This window comes from Hemicordylus capensis, chromosome 6 (assembly GCF_027244095.1).
Source record: "Hemicordylus capensis ecotype Gifberg chromosome 6, rHemCap1.1.pri, whole genome shotgun sequence".
In the NCBI taxonomy this organism is placed as follows: Eukaryota; Metazoa; Chordata; class Lepidosauria; order Squamata; family Cordylidae; genus Hemicordylus; species Hemicordylus capensis.
Window position 1 is genome coordinate 58,087,995 of NC_069662.1, and position 25,247 is coordinate 58,113,241.

The 25,247-nt window shown below is 44.5% G+C and overlaps 1 protein-coding gene and 1 long non-coding RNA gene across 8 annotated transcripts in view; one reads left to right on the forward strand and one right to left on the reverse strand.

Moving 5' to 3' along the window:
• The first annotated feature begins 944 nt into the window (after nt 1-944).
• LOC128330119 (leucine-rich repeat-containing protein 37A-like) overlaps nt 945-25,247 on the forward strand; it is a 39,537-nt gene continuing 15,234 nt past the window's right edge. The window contains exons 1-9 of one of the 7 annotated variants that reach the window (XM_053262447.1): nt 945-1,136; nt 2,231-2,342; nt 10,488-10,559; nt 11,341-11,415; nt 12,880-12,998; nt 15,389-16,626; nt 20,118-20,167; nt 21,289-21,325; nt 22,441-22,589. In XM_053262447.1, coding sequence (XP_053118422.1) covers nt 11,360-11,415; nt 12,880-12,998; nt 15,389-16,626; nt 20,118-20,167; nt 21,289-21,325; nt 22,441-22,589 — 1,649 coding nt within the window. In that variant the 5' untranslated portion in view covers nt 945-1,136; nt 2,231-2,342; nt 10,488-10,559; nt 11,341-11,359. The other 6 variants (XM_053262445.1, XM_053262451.1, XM_053262449.1 and 3 more) reach the window with 6 other exon arrangements.
• LOC128330121 (uncharacterized) lies at nt 2,482-9,597 on the reverse strand. The gene is made up of 2 exons (XR_008309966.1): nt 9,472-9,597; nt 2,482-3,912 (listed from the first exon to the last, which is right to left on the reverse strand). It is a non-coding gene; the product is annotated as an uncharacterized LOC128330121 (long non-coding RNA).

Here is a 25,247-nt window from a genome sequence, read left to right on the forward strand (position 1 = left end):
ACTGCACTGGACTGAGTAGCTGTACATGTTTGGATTATTTTGTTAATTCATAAACCTTTTTTATGAACTATTTCAATATTGTGTTATATATTGTGTTCAATATTGTGTTCCTCATAAGAACCAGTTGTTGGACTGTATAGTAACGTAAAACATTGTTATTTACGATACATTTACAACAGAAATAATTTCAATTTCATAAGAAATATGTTCTGCTGCAAATACTGATGCTTAATTCCATCTAATAAAATATATTCCATACAATTTGAATGCTATTTTTTTCAGTTTAACCTTGGTCTGTGGTGAATATTACAATTAGAATGCAGTTGTTTTTTTAATAGGCAGCCATATTTATATATAGTTGTGTGAGTGTGTGCACACACACACACAACACACACACGCAGATGCACGCACACACAGATTGGCACCATTACTGATTTCTACATGCAAAATCTTTTCTTATAATATTTGTGATATTGTAATATTTGTGATTTGTGATATTGTTTATGCATTTTTGGCTTATAACATCCCTGCCAATTTCCATATCTGTCCATGTATGCAGTAAAATCAGGGTTTTTACAAATTGTGTTACATAAGAGTAAAGCCATTGGAAACATGAAACAGCTGGGAGAGATCATCAGGAGATTTGGTGCAGGGTGTTATCGGTATGCTGATGACACCCAAATCTATTTCTCCATAGCGCTTTCCAGATTACACCCTGCAACGGGGTCACAACGTATCTCTGAAGTGTGCTTCCACACTTCCTGTGCTGTGACACACAGTCCCTTTGCTGACAGCAGGGGGCTGTTCATATTTCCAATGCCTTGTTTCGAATTTAATTGCAGCAATATAATGTATATCTGGCGTAATGAAACTGCTGTTTTTTCAGGTTGTTAATTTTCGTGAGACTGATCACATTTTGAATGTGATTTGCCTGAACAAAAGCATTTTGCTACTGTTGAGCAGCTAAGCTGGAAAGCGCCCAGGTCAACATCATCAGGAGAAGGCATAACCTCCCTAACTGCCTGCCTGGAGGCAGTTGTCGCATGAGGACAGCTGGGAAACACCCCAGCGGCACGCTGTCTTAGCTGGAGGGAGCACTGCCGAACTTCCTGTGGTGGCCAGTGGAGGAGGAACAGGTATGGACCTGCGTTACATGCACATCCCTATTAATGACTTATGACTTGCAACTTACTTCAATCAGTTTGTTCTTTGACCACATAAGCAACTTGGAAGCCAAGCCAACTTGAAAAGGAGGCATTATCTTGGAACAACCAACTGGGTAGGAAGCACCACCTGCGAGTGCAATAGAAAGAGGCACATGAAGATGAAGTGGTGTCAGACCAAATCTGGTTTCTTCTCCAACCTCTACTGTTGGACCATCCTGATGTCCTTGTCTTTTATTGTGAAAGGATAAGGGCTGAGTTAAAGGTTTCTTTTTGCCACCAAAAAGGTTTCTTTTTGTACATGGGAGCTCCCATGCAAACTGAGAATTTGCACTAGAACCCTGTATATCATCATAACAGGTTTTGTTCCACACTTTCATTTAGTGTCAGGTACTGGGAGCAACACAAAAACCTGGACCTACATGTTGCCCTGCCACTTAATGGTGCAGCAGGGAAATGACTTGACAAGCAAACCACTGGTTGCCCGTTCGAATCCCCGCTGGTTTGTTTCTCAGACTATGGGAAACACCTATATCGAGCAGCAATGATATAGGAAGATGCTGAAAGGCATCATCTCATACTGCACAGGAGATGGCAATAGTAAACCTCTCCTGTATTCTACCAAAGTAAACCACAGGGCTCTGTGGTCGCCAGCAATCAACTCAACGGCACACTTTACCTTGACATGTTGCATGATCCACTAGTAATGTCTTTCCACTTGGAGGTGACTCCACCCTCTGTGGTGACTACCATACAATAGATAAGAGCAGCAGATTTTACATGGGAAACACAGATTGATGATACAAATGGGTTTGTCCTGTTTAATATGAAAGAGACCATTGTCGTTTGTGGGTATGTGAACTTAGAATTTTTATCTTTGCTTTAGCAAAGAAAATATACCTGTCTGTAGGTCAGATAATTGAAAATGATGAATCGCTGCAGAAATTACACAGAAACGGCAACTGGTTAATGTGGACAGGTTTGTCCTGTTTGAAAGAGATGTGTATGCACTGCCTATGGGAATGAATGACTTCCTCTATCTTTGCCCTTCTTTTTATCAATGACAGATATCTATCTTGGGACCAGGCAACTGAGATGAATGAAAGGATGAATCCCTATATTTCTACAAAGAATAAAATCTACACACAAGAAGGCCATCATTAATAACGTTTTATAGAGGTAAGCTGAAAAGAAAATCAATGGAAATTCTAAAGTTCCACTCAGCAGAAAACGTTTTGTAAGTTGTACTTCTTTCTCTTACCGGCTTTCTCCTTACCTCTCCATGTACATATGAATGATAAACATATAGAGACAAAAATAATCACAATTTAAATTTTAATATTTGAATTCAATCAGATAGTATTTCTACAGAAATATTTAATGCTGTTTGTCATTGAGGACTACTGAAATATCTACTGAAGACGACAAATATTTTTACAAATATTTAGACTCAACTACACATAGTAGAACAAGAGAAAGGGTAATTATTCAACAGGCAGTGCAGGTTATTCATAGAACAGACTCAATCACTGGATTGTCACATATGAAAACTATACAGCCCCAAATACTGGAAAAATACTCATGAAGACGTGAGATCACTAAATTGTCATTCTTCCTCTTCCATTGATTCTCTCCACCCCTTTGCCTCTCTGTCTTCATTTCCATACTGTAAAGTTGCTTATAGTTTTTAAAACAATAGAATAATGAACATTCGAATGTCAGAACAGCCCTGCTGGATCAGGCCCAAGGCCCATCCAGTCCTGCACCCTTTCACACAGTAGCCTCCGAGAAGCCGACCCCAAAGGCAAGAGGTGAGGGTATGCCCTCTCCTGCTGTTGCTCCCCTGCAACTGGTATTTAGAGGCTTCTTAGGTTGGAGGTGGCTTATAGACCTCAGATTAGTAACCACTGAAATACCTGTCCATCCTCTGACTTCAGTCAAGTTTATGTCCATCATAGATTGGACATAATTAAAAACAACAACTAATGACATCAACAACATATTTTTTTCAGATTTATAAAGAGAAAGTAGATACCTTACCCATGCAAGAAAAATACAGTGCTGTGGAAATGTTTGTCAGCCCCCTAGGATGGTCTGTATGTTGGCACAATTCTTATTCAAACATTATTAGATCCCAAGCTAAACCCTGATAAGAGAGAAAGGCAACCCCATTGAATAAGTAACTCAGGCAAAAAGGATATATTTTGAATATTCCTCCAAAAGAAAGATTCAACAACAAACATCCTTGTGTGGAAAAGTATGTGAACCCTTCACTCAGTAACTGGTGGCACCTCCTCGAGCAGCAATAACTGCAACAAAACGTTTCCTGTAATTGGAGATCAGTCTCTCACATCGGTTTGGAGGAATCCGGGCCCATTCTTCTATCAAAAACTGTTTCAGCAATGTGACTTTTGAGGGCTTTCATGCATGAACAGCTTGCTTCAGGTCTTGCCACAACATTTAAAGAGGGTTTGGGTTGGTATTTTGAGTTGGCCACTCCAACTCAATGAAATCTCTTTTTCTTCAATCATTCTGTGGTAACCTACTTGAATGTTTAGGGTCATTTTCTTGCTGCATGACCCACTTTTGGTTCAGCTTCAGTTCACAGACAGATGGCCTGACATTGTGCTCTAGAATTTTCTGATCTGCAGCTGAATTCATGGTTCCCTCAATGATGGTGCTGTATTCTTTCTAGTTAAACGCAAAACCTTTGTGTTTTGTTGATTGGTCATTTGTCCCAGTGAGGATCCTGTAGAGAGTGTGGGGAGGAGGAGTCAGAAAGAAAAGGAAGAGAAAGGAGAAGGATAAAAATGGAGTTGCTTCTGAATAAAATCTTAGTTAAATCAGCATAAGATTTTTTCGTGTTTACAAGGGAAACATTTATAAAAGATGGCGAGCCGTCTAGGTACTGATGCAGCAAAGCAGCCCAAACCATAATGCCTCCACCACCACGCTATCCTCCCATGAACACCATTCCCATTCAGTTTTTTCCTGATGAATCCTCTCATGAACCCTCACATCAGCCACACAGAGAGAGCCCTGCAGATCTTGAGATGTTAGTCTGGGGTTCCTTGTGACTTTATGGATGATTTTCTCGGTTGATCTTGGGATGATGTTGGCAGGACGTCTGTTCCTGGGTAGAATCACTGAGGTCTTCAGCTTTTTCCACTACCTGTCTGACAGTGGATGGATTGAACTTCAAATGCTTAGAAATGGCTTTGTAACACTGACCAGACAAATGAGCCGCAACCCCACTTTTCGTAGGTCCTCTGGAATTTCTTTTGATCGTGGCATGATGAGTTCCCACTGACTGTCATGGTACAAACCTAACTCTGGACTTTTAGGACCTTTATATAGGAGAGGATGCCCAAATGTTGCCATGCAGCTTTCCTCTGCAGGATTGTTTGCTTGTTACCCAACCCAATTAGTTAGGCACCTGATAGCCCCTTAACTGTTCTAACAGCACTAGGGGTTCACTTACTATCTCACAGACTGATCCTGAATTAGTTTCATTGTTCCCACTTTGTACATTATTGTGTCTCAAGAAATACAGCATTGTTTAATTCATGCCCTTTTATTGCATTAAGAAAGACTGGTTTCAGTTATGCAAGGGTATCATGGTAAGACCTTGCAGTGTGATTCTTGTTATTGGGGTTCACAAACTTTTTCTCAGCACTGTACTTAGTTTAGTGGACTGCCCACGTATTGGGACCATTGGATTTTTCTGCCCAACTGGGAATCCGCTGGGGGACAAATGGTAAGCCCCAGGAGAACAGATTCAGCTTCCAGGCTATTACTTGCCCGAAAGTAAGTATTAGCCTCCAGGCAAAGGCGTGTCACAGCAGTTTAAGTAATTGTGACGATGTTCCAACAGAACAAATTTCCCGTCAAGTGTAATGACAGTTCAAGTGCAATTATACTATCTTTAAAAAAATCTTAGTGACTTGATGCATTTGCCCTGGGATTCGTAAGTCTTGAGAGAGATACAACCCAGGGCTGATTCAAACTTGATGCAGCTACAGAGAAATCATGTCAAATGACAAGTGTAGACATACACAGACAGTGATTTTTCATTGTTAGCCATCATACTTGCAATAACATCAAAGTGCCCCACTGCTTTGGAAGAAAATCCCTGTATAAAATCTGGCCTAATTCTGCGCCACTGTCAGACTCAAGTTGAATTCTGGGTAGATAATGAGGAAATGTCATTCAGCTACAAAACAAATTTAGCTGGCTTTCATTTCTATAAAACAACTTTTAAAAGGTGATTTGAGTAAAATCACCAAACTACAAAAACAACAACAACAGAGACCCATAAAGTAAGAAAGGCATACATAATATACCCCATATAAAATAATGAGAACACTATAGATGTTGAGCTATTTATGCAATACTAGCTGGGCCGGGCTCAGACCATCTGCGCTTCCGCCGGCCTGCTTCATCGCCTGCCTGCTCCCCCCTCCCCCACGCGCTGCTTGGCCCTTTCTGGCTGGCGGGCTGGCCAGAAAGCCGGCCTGCAACCACCTCCCGCCCGCCGGCCCGCCAAGTCCCAGTGGCTGGGCCGGGCCGCTGCCGCCTACTCTCGGTGGCCAGCCTGCCACTGCCGCCTGCTGCTCTTGGCGGCCAGACTGGGCCGCTGCTCCCTGCTCCCGCCGGCCGCCCACTAGCAGGAGCAGCCCGCTTCTTCTGCCCCCACCCCGCCTGGCGTTTTCTGGCTGGCGTGCCGGCCGGAGAGCTGGCCCGTCGCCACCTCCTGTTCCCAGTGGCCAGCCCAGCCCGCCGCCGCCTCCTCATCCCTAGTTTCGTCCCCGTCACTAGTCCGGCAGCTCCTTGTAAACTCTTGCGAGAGCTGCCATGCATGGAATTAGCGATGGGTATGCGTAGGAGAAATAAATATATAGATTATGTTCCCTGTGAATCTAAGCATTTCATATTGATCTATATGTATTGATCCTAGGGTATATAGTTAATGGAGAACTGAGCTCTTGCTACACCTTTTTGATGGTAGCTGAAGAGAGCAAGAGTCCCCTCCATCTTGTATTCCTGAATGTATGTCAGTGGGAAAGAATCTGCTCAGTATGCTTTGGTTCTCAGACACTGTGCCTTGAAGACCTTGTAACTTGCAACATAGTATGGATTCTCTATGCCTTGCTTTGTTCTGGCCTACTGGTCAGGAGAGGTGCTGGTGCTGGTATCTGAACTGCCTCCTAGAGGCTGCATAAACACTCCTTTAACAATGGTAGTATTGTAAGCCGGAGTTGTACTGCCGGACTGCCTGGCTGGCTTGTTGTGAATGATGATGTATTCAGATGTATCAATTCATGTATAAATGCTTTGGACGGAAACCATCTTGGGTCCATCTTGTTTTGGGGAGCGATCCCCTTGACGGTCGCTTTGTTTATTCTGCAGAAATAACAAAGCTTCTTTGATCTTTCAGTCTCCTCTTGGTATGTATGGGAATCGGCTATCCACTACCAAGCAGAAATAACCCGTCGCAGTTATCAATTACATGATTTATATTTTATTTTAAGGTCTATTACTTGTTTTAGCAGTTTGCATTCATTTTATTATCCATTTTTATCATACACATTGGCCCAATTAACATATAATGTGGGACCATGGGTCCAATGGACCCGTGGTTCCATTCCCCACCCCACTCCAGCCCTCCTGTCCGATTTGGAACATTATGGAGAGCAGGGCGTCTGCAGAGAGCTAGAATGCAGAGAGGAGGCGAACTGGCTGTGCGGGCTTCCTTCTTGCATGAAGGAAGAACAGCCCACACAGCCAATCATGGCTGGAGAAAGGAAGGAGCTTCCTCCCTGAGGTTACAAGGAACGCAGCCTGCTATTCTGCATTTGGACATAACACAGGCTCTGTTCAACCTCAGGCTAGGGTGAAGAAACTCATCACTACAGCCTGAGTGTACAAATCAGAGTTTTAAAAAGCAAACCTCAGGTCTCTCTCCTCGCAGAACCAGAGTTTCCTGCATTTGGATGTACAGGGTTGGGAACCTCTGGTCCCTTAAACTCCAGTTTCACATTACATGCTAATGCAGCCATTATTTGTTTTTGTACCCCTGAGGAAGACCTACAGTTGAAATGTGTTGGATGTTCTGCACAAAATAAAGAATTATCTTCTGGCATCAACTTGACATCTGTCTAACCCTAGATATTATTTAAGCCTGGCTTCTAAGAATGTTGCTGGCCTGTACTTTGAGAACGTTTGATTCAGTTCTATAGATTGCTAATGCCAATTCAGATTAATGAAGGAAACCCAAGATGTGTCTATAGATCAGCTCAATCAGTAGTGAATTTTCAATGACCCAAATTGTGCAATGGCACAGGCAGCCTGAGCAACAGGGTGGCCTCTACATGGCTACTGTCTGGCTGCTGCTCAGAGAGGCTGCTGCGAGAATCAAGGAATCTATGTCTCCATTGAGCCAAGCACTCTCACCTCCCCCATCCCATTTCCTCCTTGAGAAGGTGAGTGTATGGTGGGGGGAGGGCTCTGGAGGAGAACAAAAGTGCCTCAGAGGAGGTCCTGGGTGGGGTGTGTGTGTGTGTGTGTGTTGGTGCATAGGAGCACAAACACACTATGGCACTATGGTTTTTGTCTTTGCTGATGGGGGGAATCGTTGAAGCCTTCAGCAACGTCTCCCCTCTCCCATCAGTAGTCCACAGGCTTCCTCAGTTGCTGCTGTATACAGTCTTTTCAGCTGCAGCAGCCCGCTTGAAAAGTGTGAGGGAGAGGTGCATACAGAGGCGTAACTAGGGAAAATAGCGCCTAGGGCAAGCACTGAAATTGCGCCCCTGTCCAAACAGGAATGATGGGACTTGTAGTCAACAATATCTGGAAATCCTTGTTAAAAGGAACACTGTACCATCTAGACATGGTTGTTGATCAAAACCTGAAAACATGAGCCATCTCTGTAAAAGACTTAGAACAGTGAGGAGTTATGCGAGGATTCCAAATGTCATTTTCTCTTTCTCATCTTATTCTTTTTAAAAAAACATGACTTTGTCTTAGAGGATCACCTGCCCAAATAGCCACTAGCAAAATAGGGGAAGAAGAAGGTGGTGGTGGTGGTGGGGGGGTAAATGATTCCTGCCAGCCTTTGTCTTATGATGACTGTTGGCTCATGATGGGGTATATGTGCATTCACCACACCAGTGCTTACTTTGACATCAAGAGGGAGGAGGATACATTAGTTTGCCACACTAGACAGAGGCAGTTGAAACAGCAGCAAGACAGCCAAGTTCTGCCAGGGCCAAAACCAGCCCCTGCCAAACTAAGAAATCGTTGTAATTTGCCTCTTCCTGTCACAAGCAGTGTGCTGTTCTTTGATTATTGACTCTAACTCTCAAATATCCCAGTCAAGGATGGAAAATTCAGGGTCCATTTACAAGAGACACATTTTCTACATGGAAGTTTCTTCTGTGCAGGTGTTGTGCAGAAACCCATGTGTAGTGACCGCCAGGGGCATAGCAAGGTTGGAATGGGCCAAGATGAGATTTTAAAATGGGCCCCCAGCCCCTCAAAGTCCAGGGCCTCCACACATCCCAAGGATTTAAGTCTGATATTTCAAAATAAGTATGCTGTCTGGAAATACATTTCACTGAATAGACACATGCACACTTCACAGTATATAGTGATATACACTGAGTACTATATATTTGTGCTACTTTTAATGCCTAAAACACACTAGCAACACTAATTATTAAAATGAACCCCTCACTGCAGATTAGCAAAGGAGACTTTCAACCATGCAGGGTGAGCCTATGTTTGTTTTCTCAGAATTCTGAACAAATTCAGTCAAGTTTGATTCCAGGAGGTTTTTCACACCAGGCTTTTAAAGCCCTTTAACACACATCTCCTCTGGAATGGAGGTGCTGCATTCACATGTTGGCCAGATTGACCCTGAAGTCCCTGCAAGTTATTGGGGAGCAGTTCACACACAAGAAAAATAAAATAAAATAAAATAAAATAAAATCACAACACATGCTTCACAGTTCTCACTCAGACCTTCTGGATTGCAAAACAACTTGAACATAAGTGCATTTATGAATGAATGAATGAAAATAAATAAAATATACTTGTTCCAGAAGTGTTTGTAATTTTCTGACATGAAACAAGCCACTTATAGGCCTTTTTAGATAGTTTTTGTTTTTAAAGCCAGCACATTTTCCAGTCTGTTTTAAATTAAATATTCAGAGACTTCCCAGTCTCGCCCCACCCCCCCATATCGAAGCCCTATGGCAAGCAGATCCCTATATATGGGGGTAACCACAAAAAGGAATTCACAGCCTACCTAGCAATAGCTGTTCTGGATGGGCTGGTCTGGGCAGAGGGTCTGCTGCCTGCTTCCTCCCTCCTTGCTTGGGGCCTACTCGAGTTCAGGCTTCAGGGAGGCCTACTGGGAGGCCTCTCTGGAAGCCCCGCCCACCCGCCGATCAGCTGAGAGGCGGGGAGAGAAGAGCTCTGCAGTTTGCTGGCCTTGCCGATCCTAGGCCTCTTTGCCGATCAGCAGAGCTGGAGGCAAGTGGCTGGGGGGCCCTGGGGCTGGGCAGGTGGGCCGTGGGGTGGGGGTGGCAGGAACTGGCATGGCGCCCCCCCTAGTTCCACCTATGCACACACACACACACACACACACACTTGCTATTTGCCCCCCAACGTCTCTGAAGATACTGGGGAGAGACATTTGATCTGCACAGTGCATCTAATTGGGGCAGGGCAACATACTGTATCTTGGACTAGCCTGCCATTTGTAACCTGCTGGCAGTGGTGGATTAACACACAGGCAAAGTAGGCACTTGCCGATGGCGGCAAATTTTGAGGAGCAGCAAATTTGCCTACGCATTAATCTGCCACGTGCACTTGGGGGGCAGGGGAACGTTGAATCTATGAAAACTTTTTAAACCACCGCTGTGTGAAGGCAGCAAGAGCTCCTAGTGGGCCTGCCTGCCTCCCAAATCATGGCAGGTTGTCAGGCTGTCTTCGTAGGTGCATGTGGCAGGATGGTGGCGGAGATGGCAGTGAGAGCTCCTCCCACAGGCCCACCTACCTCCCAAGTGGCACGTCCGGTTTGGGGGCCTCTGCGCACACGCATGCAAGGCCTGAAATGGGCTGAAAATGTTTTTAAAGTCGATTTAATTCCTCCCCCCCCCCCCACCAAGCCCTTTACTTGTAAAGGGGAACCCTTGCTGGAGTGGCAAATCTCTGGTCACCTATGGGCTGCATATAGCTTAATCCGCCCCTGGCTGCTGGAGCTTCTTCCTGCATTTTGCTAAGCTTGTAACCAGTGGGTCTAATTCCTCCCCACTGCAGGGTTCTCAACCATAATCCGCTGAAAGTCATTGATGATACCTGATTTTACAAGCTTCCCTCACTGAAACTTCTGTAAGTACCTGAAATGAATTAGTTATTACCATGATCACTGATTTTTCTGCATCTTGGACAGACACTCCTCTTCAGGGCCACTGTGTGGTCCAGAAGAACTCATCAGACCTTTCCCATATTTTTTTTTGTCATGGTAAAATCTGAGGGTACATTTCTGACTATGTGAAAGTACCTCTGAGTATATGCAGAGTATAGGGCATTTCCCTGTATCCTGTTTTTAATGCAGGACTTCAACTCTAAAATGTGTGATATAATTAAAAGAAGAAGCGAGTTTCTTGGAGTATGTGCAGATTGCCAAGTTTGTTTTGAGCCAAGATTTTGTGTCTGGAATGTAAGAATTAATGATAACGAAGTAAGCTCCTTTGATCATGTGCAGGCTGCTTTTGTGTCATCACTGAATAAACTAGATCAGCCCTCATGCATTTGGTACTGGAGATCCAGCTTGCTGGTCGGAGGCATGATTTCAGGGCAGGCTGAAACTAGTTACTCAGTGGTGAGAAAAATACACTCTGCATGTGCTTTGAAGCACTCTTTTCTTTAGTACTGTTGACTAAACAGTACTCCAGGGCTAAGACTCCAGAGCTAAGCCATGATGCTTTCTCCCTTTTCCATTCTGCCTGATGTGGAGTTGTGTGGTTCCAAAGCAGCAAACCCAACAAGCTTCATGAAATTGAGACTCCCTAGACATTACTTCTGCTACACCACACTGGCTTTCTCTTTCTCTTTTGTATCTCATGATATCTGGCATTGGCATTGCAAAAATTCTCTGTCCTTATTTCAGAGACCTTAGTTCCACAGAAATGACCCCAAAGATACTGGAGGCCCTGCTCCAGTCATCCCTGCAATTGAAGACTCTGTAAGTACTATCTACAACCCTTTTCCTTTTCTGGTTGCCAAACGAGAGAAGAAAAGAGACAACTGGAAATGGGGAGTCAGCCTTGTTCTAACCCCCTCCTACTCCTCAGCCCTCTAAGTAGGTAGATGGGGCGACTTCAGAGGCTGTAGTTTTTCCTGTGAGGAGGACGGCTTACCAATACTCACACTGCTAGCAAGTTGTTAGCCAATCCACACTTCTTGCCCAACATGCTATCAAGTTTTGCTGTGGGAATGGAAGTCATGCTAGAGTGGTAGTTTAGAGATCAGGCATTCCTCAGAAACTTGACAGGGGCTTCTCAGCGAGGTGGTCAGAAATGAGAGACAAGCTTCCCTGAAGCCAGAGGTATAGTGGAGGGGGGACGCGCAGGGACGGAGTGTAGGTACTTCCCGGCTTCTCTGACTGTTGGTGTGTGCGTGGCCATGGGGGCTGTCATGGAGAGTGCCTGCACTTCTGAATTTGCAATGACATCACTGCCTGAAGCTTGTCTACCACTACCAAACTTCCCCCTGAAATATGGAGCTACAGGATTGTTGGGTGTGTTCTAAGCTGTACGCTCAGTTTGTGTGGACCAATGGTGCGGGCAACAGCCCTGGCCAGCACCCTGTGTGGGTTGAAGGAGTGCAGGAACATTCCCCAGAATCCTCTGCAACACACAGGAAGTGGCAGATATGCAGGGAGTCTGTTGCAGACAAAAAATCGGAAAAGATTCCCTGATGGTAAAAAGTTTGAAAACCACTTAGCTAAAGTAATGAGTATCTTTGGGCATCATGTTGAGACATCTCCCAGTTCTGTCTTCTCTGGAAATATCTCTTCATTAAAAAAGGGTTCCTTCATTCTTCTCCTTCACAGGCTGTGTGCTTTCCCTCACCAGCACTCAAACACAAATGGAGTGGGGCCATAGCTTAATGACAGAGCTTTGCACATGTGGGGTCCCAAATTCACTCTCTGGCACTTCCAGTTTAAATAATCTCAGGGAACAGAGCTAGGATAGACCTCCATCTGAAGCACTGAAAAACCATTGCCAGTTAGAGTTAGAAAGCACTGAACTCAAGGGGCCAAAGATTTGCCACAGTATAAAGCAGCTTCGTACTTCTTCGTCAAGTAAATATTTCATCAGAAATTATTATCTCTCACAGCAAAGGGAGAATATTATCTCCCTCACAGCAAAGGGAGGAAGGTAATATCAATTATCTCCCTCACAGCAAAGTCAGCTGCATCTTCTTCAGTATATGGAGATGGGAATATCCCTTCATAGGGTAGTTTGGAGTTAGAACCATTTTCTGAAGAGATGTGGGGAAGAGGATATGTGGAGAGGCCCAAACGTGTGGGTTGGCATGGCACCCTCCTGAAAGGACTGGATTTGGTGTGGGGGTTGCTGGTTACGGTCCTCTTCTGCAAGAAATGCCAAGAAGTTGTGAGGAGTTCTGTCTTTTTCCTCCACAGCATCTTGCCTAACAAGATGTGCTGCTGTCTTTGCGGTATGAAGGATGACACTGAAGTTTTGTCTGATACGATTAAGTTGGACTGCACCGACACATGTACCACGAACGAATCTCTCTGCGGTAGGCCAGCAGTAGTTTATGAAATTCTGTATTGTTTGAATGTTAAAGACAGGGGAATAACTATAGAAGGGCAAAGGGAGACAGTTGTCTGGGGACCCATTGCCTTGGGTGGGGGCCCAGAGGCAAGTCACATGACTGACTCCCCCAGCCACGCACCCGCCCGGGCTTCCTTCAGTTGTATTCATCCTCCGAAACTGATGTGAGTGTTAATATCTGGAGCTACCAGAACAGCATGTCTTTCTCTAGTACCATTACATGACTTGTATTGTCCACAATTTACAAAACCTTTTTAAAAATAATTGAGGATGGTGTTCTTTTGTGGGACATATATACATTTTACTATGCTTTTTGTTACCACTATTTAGCCTCATTTAAGATTTCTTTACTTCATGAGCTGAGCTTCAGTGAGGGGGGGCATTTTAAAATCTTGTCTCTGGGCCCACTCCAACCTTGCTACACCCCTGGTTAAAGAGCATTTCACAATTTTCCCTCTAAGCAGAAAAAGAAATGTTGCAAAATGAGCTCATTGGCAGAATGTACTAATAAAGAACACCTCACATGGCAATGACCATAACTGCATAAAAATTAAAGCAGATCTGCGAATGTCTCCTTTTGGAGATAAAATAATTGTTGGACCTTTACAGGTCTGCTTTGATTTCGGGAGTTCTTCCCTTGGTAAAAAATATGTATCTTTCCTCCTTGTGTTTTGTGCAGAGTGACCTCTGAAAGTGTAAGGGCAATGCTTTCTAGAGGCCCTTACTATCCTTTTCTGGGGGGTGTCAGCTGCCTGGGACTCTAATTATTTTTCATCTTCGATTGCCAAACCAGTAATCTTACTCCAGAGAGCAAGAGTAAGTTGTTATTAAAACAAGCAAACAAATTTGTTAATACTTACTGAAGAACTGAAGGGTGAACAGATATTAGGGCAGCTCACATGATCACTCCTTGGGTCAGAGAAGCATCCTACCTATATTCTGTAACCTTCCACGCTCCCACTTACTGATCATGTGTCATTAAAAAACAAGGTGTGGGGTGAGGAGTGATAATCTGCTAAGCGATATCTGGGCAGGAGAGCTTCATCCTAACCAGCAGCTGTAAAGTAAACGTAAAGTTGCTCCGTCAAGTCAGTGTTGACTCCTGGAGACCTCAGAGCCGTGTGGTTTTAATTGGTAGAATACAGGAGGGGTTTACCAGGGCCATCTCTCCTGCAGGATGAAATGATGCCTTTCAGCATCTTCCTATATCGCTGCTGTCTGGTCTGCTGTCAAGGCACATGTTTCTTTGCTGCTCAGTATCCCTATGCATGTTCTACCTCCGTCCACATTGGCCATGCTGCTTGATTCAGCAGTCACATGCGTATTGCTTTTGTTGGACCAGGATCCATGAAACTACAGCCCTGGGTGCCCTGGTCTCTCTGGTTCCTTTGACCACACTCCTGTTCTCTCTTTTCCCGGAGAGAAAAGCGTCTTCCCCACTATGCTGTTGAGAGACAGAATGAACAATTGGGGAAGAGATGGCAGGTGGCGCTCTCTCTCTCTCTCTCTCTCTCTCTCTCTCTCTCTCTCTCTGGACATTGTGTTAATGGAGCTACAAGGCTCTTTGTTGTGATTTTGCCAGTCACACTTATAGATTTTCAAACAGCTAGAAACTTCCTTTAAAACAAATAAAGCTGAGATTTATGCTGCTTCCAGCAGCAATAAATGCTACACGTTTAAGTGGATTCTTACTGACTACACATACTCCCATAGGCTTCCATGCTGCTACTTAGCTGTTTTTTATTCTCTGGCCACACACTGATCACAGACCTTGTGCTATTTTCTCAGCGCCACCTGTTGGCCAGCACTTGCATTCCATTCTTTTACTATGTGGTGACTGCAAGCATTGGCTGGCAGGTGCTGCTGAGAAAATAGTGCAAGGTCTTTGATCAGTGTGTAGTCAGAGAATAAGATCTTCATAGAAAGCAGTTTAGAAGCTATTGGGAACATTTGTACTATCAGTAAGAACCCACTCTGAACTTATGCAGAAGCTTTCAGCATCACACAGTTGATTGTGTCTGGAAAGTACCCTATGTGCACACTAAGACTGCAACCTGGACATTCTCACAGAAGGCACCTTTTTTGGAATTTGGGAGTCACTTAGCCGGGTGCAGAAGCAAGCACACAGAGATCACAAATTGCAATTCCCTGCTGCACCGATGCAATTTGTTGGGAAATCCTGTTAGTTTGTTTTCTTGCTAACTGTTGCATCCTTGCTCTGCATGTAATTGACAGGATGATATGCACTAATACATTTGTCCCTTTACAACTTCTCTTCTTGCAACGTGCTAATCTGAGCATCAAGTGCCTCTGGACTTTGGATGATAATGTTCCTTTCTTCTTTTTTCTGAGCAGAGAAAGATGAGGCTTTGAACAGGATGCAAAAAGAAGTCATGAAGGCGTTGGAAATCAGGAAGCTGAATGCCAGCAGTACACTGAACATTGTGCCTGAGAAACTTTTACACAGCAACATAACAATGAAGGTCACCGTGAGGCAGAGAAACACCAATTTAGGTGAACTCAACCCACACCTTTTGAAATCGGTCCAGGAATTAGGTAAGCTGAAACCTGAAGAGGTCCTGCAAATCAAGTGGAATGACACGTCTGAACTGAAAAAGCTGTACATGCTGGCCAATTTGCTCCAGATGGCTCTTACAGAACAAGTTATGGAAGATAAAAGGGGCAGGCAAGGGGAACCTCGCCAAATAGCACGCCGGTCTGCTTGGAAGTGGTCTGTTATGCAGTTCACAACTAGCTTCCCCTTTTTGACAGCTTCCATCATGGTGGATAATGACGCTGCTGACTTGACTGGCCGAGTACTTATCATTCTGAAACATTTCAATGAGTCAAGCCATCAAGACCACTCTCTGCATGAGGAAGAAACAGCGGCTCCCAGTACCACTACCACCCCCACTACCACCCCCACTACTACCACAACTACTACCACTAGCACCACTAGTCCTACTAGTCAGAGTTTGCTGCTGGAAGGTACGTCCGGCTCTTCCAAAAATGAACCTAGTGAAGGAAACTCAGAGCAGACATCAGATAATGCACCATTAATGGCAAAGGAGGCGCTGCTCAACCAGCTCATGCATGGAACTCAGGAAGGTGGTGTGCCCCAAATCCCAGGAGATAACGCAGAGGCACCCCAAATCCCAGGAGATGACACAGAGGCCTCCTTAAACGAAATCTCCCCTGATATAACATTGTCCCATGAGACACACTGGGAGCATCATGAACTGAAGACCACTGCTCGCCACAAGCTGAACATCTTGCCCACTGATGATGACTACTTGCTTCAAGGGGACCTTTTTGAAGCTGAGCTGAACAAGCGGCTATCACCCCTTATCCCAAACACACCAGTGAGGAACCTCATATCCCACACACTCCGTATCCTCAAAATGGACTGCACAGTGTCCAGGGTCCAGCTGGCCTGTGCTAAGTTCATCTCCAGAACAGGTCTCCTCATGAAACTATTCAGTGAGAGAGAAAACCTCATGGATAACTCCGCCTTGTGGAAGTCATACTTCTTGTCTATGAAGAATGTCTCCAACTTGGCCACAGGAAGTCCAAGAAAACTGGGGAAATCTGAGGTAAGAGGCAAACCTTGTCAAGCCTGAGGGGTTGTCAAGACTACTAATGGGTTGTCGGGAGCTTGGGCAACAATCAGCTGACCTGGATGTGGCTCCAAAGCTGCTCACTGGGTGTGAACAATGGGAGGCAATGGGAGTTCACCTGGCACTGGCTTCTTGAAAGCATAGAGTCAGCCTATTAAACATTTGGGTTTGTTGTTCATGCTTTATTTTAAAATTTCAATAAACGCAGTTCTGATCAAGACACTGCCTTTAAAAAGTGGTTTGGTAACTGATTCGGTCAATTTGAATTGGTTTTGAATCAATTTAAATTTATTTCATGCAGAAAATACCAAACCGTTTTTGCAGAATATATTTCATGCAGAATAATGTCAAACTCTCATGCAGAATAAGAATATCAAACTCTCACTTGTATCTGTAAAATAAGTACCATGATATCACTTGAGAAACAATGAGGTCATTCTTACGACCAGCTCTAGCTGGGCCAGTGCAGCCCAACCTGGGTAGAGCTGCTCATGAGAAGCACCAGGATCGGTCCCAATCTCAGCAGTCCTCGACTGGGTAGTCCAGGTGAGGTAGGAGGGTGTCCATGCACCCTCCTCCCTCACCATCTGGTCATGTGGGCAGCTGGGCTGCTGACAGCTCCTTTCAGGCTGCTGGCAACCATTTTAATGATAGACACCAAGGGAAGGAACAAGCCAGCCTCTAGAGTTTCTCAATGCACAGTGCTGCTCGTGTGGTGCACTGTGGAATTCCTGGAGGCCAGGTTTTGCTTTCCCAGCCTCCAGATTGCTGCACTGCTCATTGCAGTGGCGGTCATGTGGACAGGCAGATGAATGGTGAGCCTGGGAGGGAATGGAGGTTGTGCAGGGAAAGGTAGTTGTGATCCTGCCGCTCCCGCCGCCCTCCCCATCCCCTACCACAGTGGTTGTGTGAATGATATATTTTTTACATATATATATATAATCTTTTTAATGTATATTTAAAATTTTAACAGAATTTTTCATTTCTGTTAATGGTTTTTACAAACAAAATACATGGAACAGGATTAAAAGAACAGGAAAATAAAATATAAAACGCACAATTAAATAGGTTGTTTTGAACCGCATTATTTAGCCACTTTTTTTTTAACCAAAAGCCTTTTGTTGAAATAAGAGCCGCCCCATCTCTGGCAACTTTTAAAAAGTCACTGTGAAGACATATTTATTCGCCCAGGTTTTTAGTTAGATTTATAGTTTTAATATTTTTAATGGGAATTTTAAATGATTTTAATGTTAATGATTTTAATGTTTAAATGATTTTAATGTTTAAATGATTTTAATTGTTTAATTGATTTAATTTCTAAATGATTTTAATTGTAAACCACCCAGAGTCACAAGTTTGGGGCAGTATAGAATTATGTTAAATAAATAAATAAACTAGTTGCCACTTTTTGTGATAAGGGGTTTGGCTCCAGTTCAAGGCAACCAAGAGTTTAGATTTGGGTGCAGTTTTGGTACACTGAACACAATTCTGAACCCGTTTTTCAGTTTAGGTTGAGTTTTGGTTTGACTCCTTCCTGGAAAATGGCTGAAAGTGGTTAGTGGGCCACTCAGCTGTGACTGGGTAGGTGCAAATTGGCTCAAGGGATCAGCATCTGTGGATATGGCCTGCAGCCAAGGGCCACAGCATGTAAAGAAGCAAGAAATCAAAGGCAAGGAGAGGCAGAGTCAGGTTGATCTGGGTTGAAAGGGACAAAGTAGAGTGGAATGAGGTTTTTGCACATACTAGAAAGCTGATAATATGGTTTTGAAGAGAACTCAAGGTGGAATGAAAGAATCCACATGGCCTGTGTGCTCTCATGCTCTCTCTCGCTCATTCGCTCTCCCTTTCTCACACTCACAAATACCTCCCTTGAATGGGGGCGATTTTTGCACCTTGAACTATAAACACCTGCAAAACCTATTTGACCAAAGAAGACACTGTGCCATAAAAATGACTTTGCACAGCATGAATGACAATGGCTCAATCATACCACTTTCAGCTCTCTGGAATCAGAAAAAAAAAATCTAACATCTATCTTTATCCTGGATTGTAGGATTTTGTAAATGTTCAGTATTTGCTTTTGAACTTTGGTTTGAGAGGTATTCTAAGAAGGAATGCAAATCTTAAGCCTTTTTCATGTATACCTGTTTTTCTAACATAGCAACATAGTGACTAATGGATGATGAAGAGGAACAAATTAAAATTAAACAACAGCAACAGGAAATTAGCAGAAACAGAGGAGCTCAGGTGCAGGTTACAAACTGTGGTGCTGGAGCAAAGAAGATTCTTAATTATTCGTTATGACATTTAATAAGGAAAACAGAGGCCAAAAAGTTCATTCTCTAGGGCCTGCAAACACCCTGTGGCTGCATCTGAGAGGAAGCATGTGGCTGAGAGGCAGATCATGGGTGTTTCCAGATGAAGAAATATTGTGTTTGAAAATGGAGGTTCTTACCACTTCTGCATGATGCCTTCAGATGATGTCACTAACCATCACACAATTTCACAGCACCACCTGCTGGCCATTTGCTGCCAATCTGTGATGGTCTCAAAAGACTTGATTTCCGTCATAGATTGGTAGCAGATGGTCAGCAGGTCATGCTGTGAAATTGCACGATGGCCAACAAACTCGGCAGATCACCCCGTGGAGAAATTGTGTGAACTTCAATTTCAAATAGAGTGGTTCTGTTTGGCAATTCCCCATGTCTTGCATTCAGGAGAGCTCAGGTTTAATCTCTAGCATCTTAGTTAAGGCTTCAGGGCTGAGAGCAGCTGTAAAATGGAGTAGACAGTACTGGGCTGAATGGACCAATGTTTGACTTGGTATAAGACAATTGCATATGCCCATATGAGAGCAAACTCAACAGAGAGCAATACAAGTGGTCTTTTTTTTATTCTGAGGAGAGAAAAAGTAGAAACACAAAAAAGCCTATTTTCCATTTTCCTTCTCTTTGTCCCACCTTGCAGATTGGAAGCCAGGGAATCCCAGAATATGGCTCTGGCAAAAAGCTGTTGTTTGCTATTTCAGTGACTGCAGTGATAATAATTATTAGCTGAGGAAGAACTACTATCACATTGGATGTGCCAAATACTCATGCTTTGTAGAGAGCTTTAAATTGAGCCAGAGTTCATCCTACCTCATCCTCTGGTGGACTCAGCTGCTGTTTCTAATCCCAGAGCTCAGATCTGAAGCGTGCAAAGACAGTAGGGCCTCTGAGCACGTTCAGTGTCTTTCCCTCGCCCCTGAATAACCACAGGCATGTCCTCACAACAGGGATTAGAGTTGGGAGATCCAAGCAACAATGAGCTCCAACACCTCTCTTTTTTTGGAGGACTATAATTATAGGAATGCTTACAAACCCATGTCTTGGTTGTCCACCCAAATCATTGGCTCTGGACAGATGCAGGAAATCTTTACGTGGTGGTTGGTTGCTCATGATCTTTCCTCTCTTTTTCTTGACAAACAGATCTGCTCTCAGCGTTCTGCAGCTAAGCATGGCACCCCTCAAGAAAAACGGTAAGCCTTGTTCAGGAATGCCTGGTCTTCTGTGATTCTGCAGTCTTGGGATTCTAGACACAGGACCTGGTCTCAAATGCAGGATTTGGGTGTCCACTTCCATGTTAAAAAACAAAAGAATTATTTAGCCCATAAGGCAGTAGATGAAAAGTTGAAAGTATGCGAATAGCATCTGCCAAATCCTCCAGTGTTTAATGGGCAGAGCTTCTGTATGCTGCATAAGCCTCTGGCCTATTCATCTAACCACACACTCCCCAGCCTTCATATTCCAAAACCTCTCCTCCTATTGTCATTTTGCCTTTTCCATTTTTGACATTTCAGTGTACAAATCTATCCCATCTGTGCAATTTCCACAACCTTTTTCATGTGTGGGAAAAATTGGTACACCAACTGTGAATACCACTAAAAATCACGTATCACCCATTTCTTTGCGATAACGTTTCCGTTTGTTCCATTCTCTCCCTCCTCCATCTCCGAGCATTCCAAGGCAAATGATCAGGCCTGGGTGTTATTTAGGAGTGTGCACGGACCGGTTCGGAGACCATTCTACTGGCCTCCGAACCGGTCCGGACATGGGGTGGTTTTGGTTCGGGAGGGATAGGGTGGGGAGTTCCACTAAGGGCGGGGGGGGGGGCTTTACTTACCCCTCCCACCCTTTCCACTTTTTGCGCTGTAAATATCCCAAAAAATCCCGGCGGCAGGATTCCTCGCCGCTCACTTCTATCCACTACGATGGGTCCGGCGGCGGCGCTCCTCCGTGTGTAAACAATCGGGCGGCAGGGTACTTCCCTGCCGCCCCTTTGAAGCCACCTGTTGCTGCTGCTGAAGCCCCCTTTCGCCCCCTTAAATCTCGCCCGGACCGGCTGCGCTCTCTATAAGCGCGCGGGCGACAGCGAGACATACTCCCGCCTGGCCCTTCCCTGCCGTCTGCGAAAGTGAAGCCTTCTCCTGCCGCCTGGATTTTTTGGGATATTTACAGCGCAAAAAGTGGAAAGGGCAGGAGGGGTAAGTAAAGCCCCCCCCCGCCCTTAGTGGAACCCCCCACCCCAGTGCCGGACCACAGCTCCGCGGTTCCGTGCACACCCCTAGTGTTAATTTCTTCTTTTTATTCTCCTTCAAAGGACGTTTCTGGGCAGAAAGAAGAAAGGAGCAGAACAGGTAAGGAGATAGCTTATGTTCTCCAGTCATCAACAGGAATATGGATTTTCTGGAAACGTTTGTTGAAATTTATCTGAAAAAGTATCCCATGCAAATGTTCCCACATTTGCCTAAAATTTGTGGGAGGGTTTCTCTAAAAATAATAATAAATACCGTAGAAATGTTCCTGATGCCCTAAATAGATTGAGATCTAATTTTGCGTTATATGATCTGATTTTGCAAGTTATTGATATAAAAAACCAACAACTCTACACCATGTTAATTTCCCTTCACTGTCCCTCATATGATTTTCAAGTAGCCAAACAGAAATTTTAGAAACAGAGATTTTTGTCTTCACCACAGCAGTATTCCTCACTTTACCTTTCTCTGTAGGAGGCTATCTTCCATTGACTTTTCTGTGAAAGTGAATTTTATGTGCATTTCTAAACTATTTTATGATGAGAACTAAACCTGCTTCTTGTCCCAGTGATTAAGACTCATCCTCCTTCCCACATAGCCATGTTTCTTCATCTGTATGGCCCCATTCTGGGTTTTTCTCTTTGGCATTCTAATGTAAAGAAATGGTGGGCGTTACTATCATATAGCTAGGATGTTTTCTAGACGTCAGTAAAAGATGCTACATATAGAATTTGCGAATAAATACAAGCCAAGAGTTTACAGAGAATCCAGACCCTCCCCAAGATTGGTGCTGCTTTTTCTCCAGGGATCTGATAGGGAGGTCACATGGGAAGAAGGCCCTTGGTGCAATTTTTGCTGCACCCCGCTGTTGGCCACTCCTTGCTTTTTGTGATTAGCTCACATTCACCAGAAAATAAATTTGAGAAGGGGTGGATTAATAACGAGAAGCAAGAGGTGGCCAGCAGGGGGCGCAGTGAAAATTGCACCAGCAGCCTTCTTCCCATGTGACCTCCCCATCAGAACCCAGAAGAAAAAAGCAACAATCTGCAGGAGGCTCTGGATTCTCTGTAAACTCTCAGCTTATATTCATTTGCAAGCTCGGTTTGTAGCATATTTTACTATCATCTAGAAAACCTCTAAATAATGGCATGATATCAACCCCAAAGCCTGAAGTTGGTTTGTTGTGACCCACTGACACATCCCCTTCTTCTGCTCAGTCTTCCAGTGCAGGTTCTTCAGTGCTCGATAAGCCTCTTTGGCTCAAGGATATGTACCAGCCTCTGGATGAAGTACGGAAAAAGAGCATGGTGGACAAAATGCACGATGAAGAATCCTCTGAAGACGAGGATATATTCAGCTGGGCAAGGTATAAATGAAAGGAATATTCTCAGAGCTGCATGGGTTGCATAACATCTCATCTTTGATTGCTCCCACACTAGCCCTTCCCTTCAGAATCACTATCTTTCATTCACTCACTTGGCGCATGAGGAGTGGCTTTATGACAATGTGGTTGATTATGATGCTCTGCCATTTCCTGGTCCTGGTGGCCACTATATGTCCTGCAATGTCTCTTCCACAATTATTTTTCAATAGAGGCTTGCCAGCTTTGAGGTGCTGATGTGGGAAGTCGCAACAGGGGACTCCTTGGGCAGTTTGGTATTGTTTTGTTCTTTAGTTTTTTAAATAAAACCTTTCTCTAATGTGCAATAAAGTTGGGAAATGGAGGACAAAACAGTGGAGTTGCTAGAGCAGATTACGATCACTCTCTCCCATCGATCACTCTCTCCCACCATTTCCCAGAACGAGCCTGCAAATGAGCTTTTCCTGACTCCCGAACTTGTGCTGATTATAAACAGCGGCAATCTACAACATTAACCCAATGCCTACATATATGTAGGAGTAAATGCCATCAAACGGAATGGGACTTACTTCATTCTGAGTAGACATGCATAGGAATGGACTGAGCTTAAGATCCACTTTCATAGCCTGTGCGCTTTCCAGACGATACGCTACAACAGTGTCACTACTGTCCATTAAGTGTGCTTACGTACTGCCTGTATTTCGACATCGTTGTCCTTCCGCTGTCAGCAAGGTGCCATTCACATTAGGGATGTGCAAACAGGTTTGGGGGTTTGCGGTTTGGGTTTGGGGGTTCGATGGTTCAACCCCTGGACCACACACCCCCAGTTCGGTTCTGCCTAGAACCAAACCACCCCGATGGTTCGGTGGTGGTTCATGAACATTTTCAAGTTTAATTTATTTCTTTTACCTTAAAAGTGATCATCGAGGGGGTGGTGGGGATGGGTGCGCAGAGGTCAAATGCCCCCCTCGAGCCCTGTAGGCCTGTTTTTTGGCCCCTTCATGCCTTCCTAAAACGGCACGGTGGCCAAAACGTCAGCCGCCAAGCATGCCTGGCATGGCCCACAGGGGCCGTTTGCTCATATATGGTGGCCATTAAAAATATATATTAAAAAAATAGCTGCCAAAACAAAAATGGCCACCTCGCATGTGCAAATGGCCTTTGTGAGGCCATGGGCCATGCCAGGCCTCGCAGAGGCCATTTGCACATGCACATTGGCTGCCATTTTGGCTGCCACGCCATTTTAGGAAGGCCTGAACAGGCAAAAAATGGGCCTAAAAGGCCCGAGGGAGGCATCTTGAAGGCTGGAGGAGGGAGGGGGAAGCTCCACTCACCCCCCTGCCATCTCAACAATCACTTTTAAGGTTAAAAAAGAAATTAATACTTGAAAAGGTTTCTGAATCCCCCCAGACCGAACCAAACGGGCTGGTGGTGGTGGTGGTGGTTCGAGGGGTGCTGGACCAAACTGGCTCGGTTGGGTTTGAGGTGAGTTCAGCTTCGAAGCAAACTGGGCCAGTGGGTTTTGTGCACACCCCTAATTCACATTTCTGATGTCCAGGGGCGTACCATTAATGAGGCAAAGGGAGATGAATGTCTCCTGGCCCACAGCCTCTGAGGGCCCCTCCAAGGCCAGTCCTTGGCCTCTCAATTCTGCCATGCAGTATGCCTGCAAGGGAGAGCAAAGGCAGCTGCCTGCCTGACATATCTCTCCCTGCTTCCCGGCCCATGCAGCATGCTTGCGAGAGCGAGAGGGAGCTGCTGGGAGCCCGAGGTGATGGAAGGAGAGAGACAAGCAAACTTCCGGCAGGCTGAGGTAGTTGAGAATAATTGTTTGAATCGCTGCTGAGCTCTGTCCTGCTGTTGGGGGAGGGAGACGGTTCTATATGCCTTCTATTGCCCAGGCTGGACCTGGAGGTGGAAGAGGACAGGAGACACCACAAAGAAGGCATGAACAAGTAAGCCCCCACCCCACCCTGTTTTTGGCTTTTGTTTTTTTGCAACTTATGGAGCTTGGAGTTCAGTTTGCAAACTGTCTCTCTTCAAAGGGGAAAGGGGAAGAGTTTCATGTGTTTGGGTGTGTGGAGAATGGAGCACCCTTGTGGAAATCGGGTCTGTCTTGTGTATGTTTCCCTTTTTTGTACCAATGTCTGCTCTCTGTGCTTGCAAAACTCCTGAACTCTGCAAATGTCGTGAAAAAGCAAAAGCAGCAGAAGCAGGAGGGAAGCTGGGAGAGGGGGAAAATGCCTTCCTTCCAAACACTCCATTCAGCGATGACGAGGGAAAGAGTGCAAGCCAGGAGAGAGAGGCATGAGGGAGCAGCTAAGCAGCTTCTGCTTTTCTGAATAGTGGGTCTCTTTCCCACCCAGCCCCCAAGTTGCATTAAAAAACAACAAAAATTCCAAGGTCTATCACATCCTCGCTCAAAAAAACCCATTACCTTGTGTGTAGGGTTTTTTTTTACATCTTTATATTGTTAGGAATTCAATTGTTTAAATATTCAAATATTCAAAATATTCAATAGGAATTCAATTGTTTAGAGACAGAGAGAGGAGTGGATAAAGAATTATGCAGGATGTGGGAATATGTTAAATTGTGTGTTGAAATGTTTCTGCTAATGCATATTTGCATGAATATACTTGTTTAATATTATTACATTATTGTGAG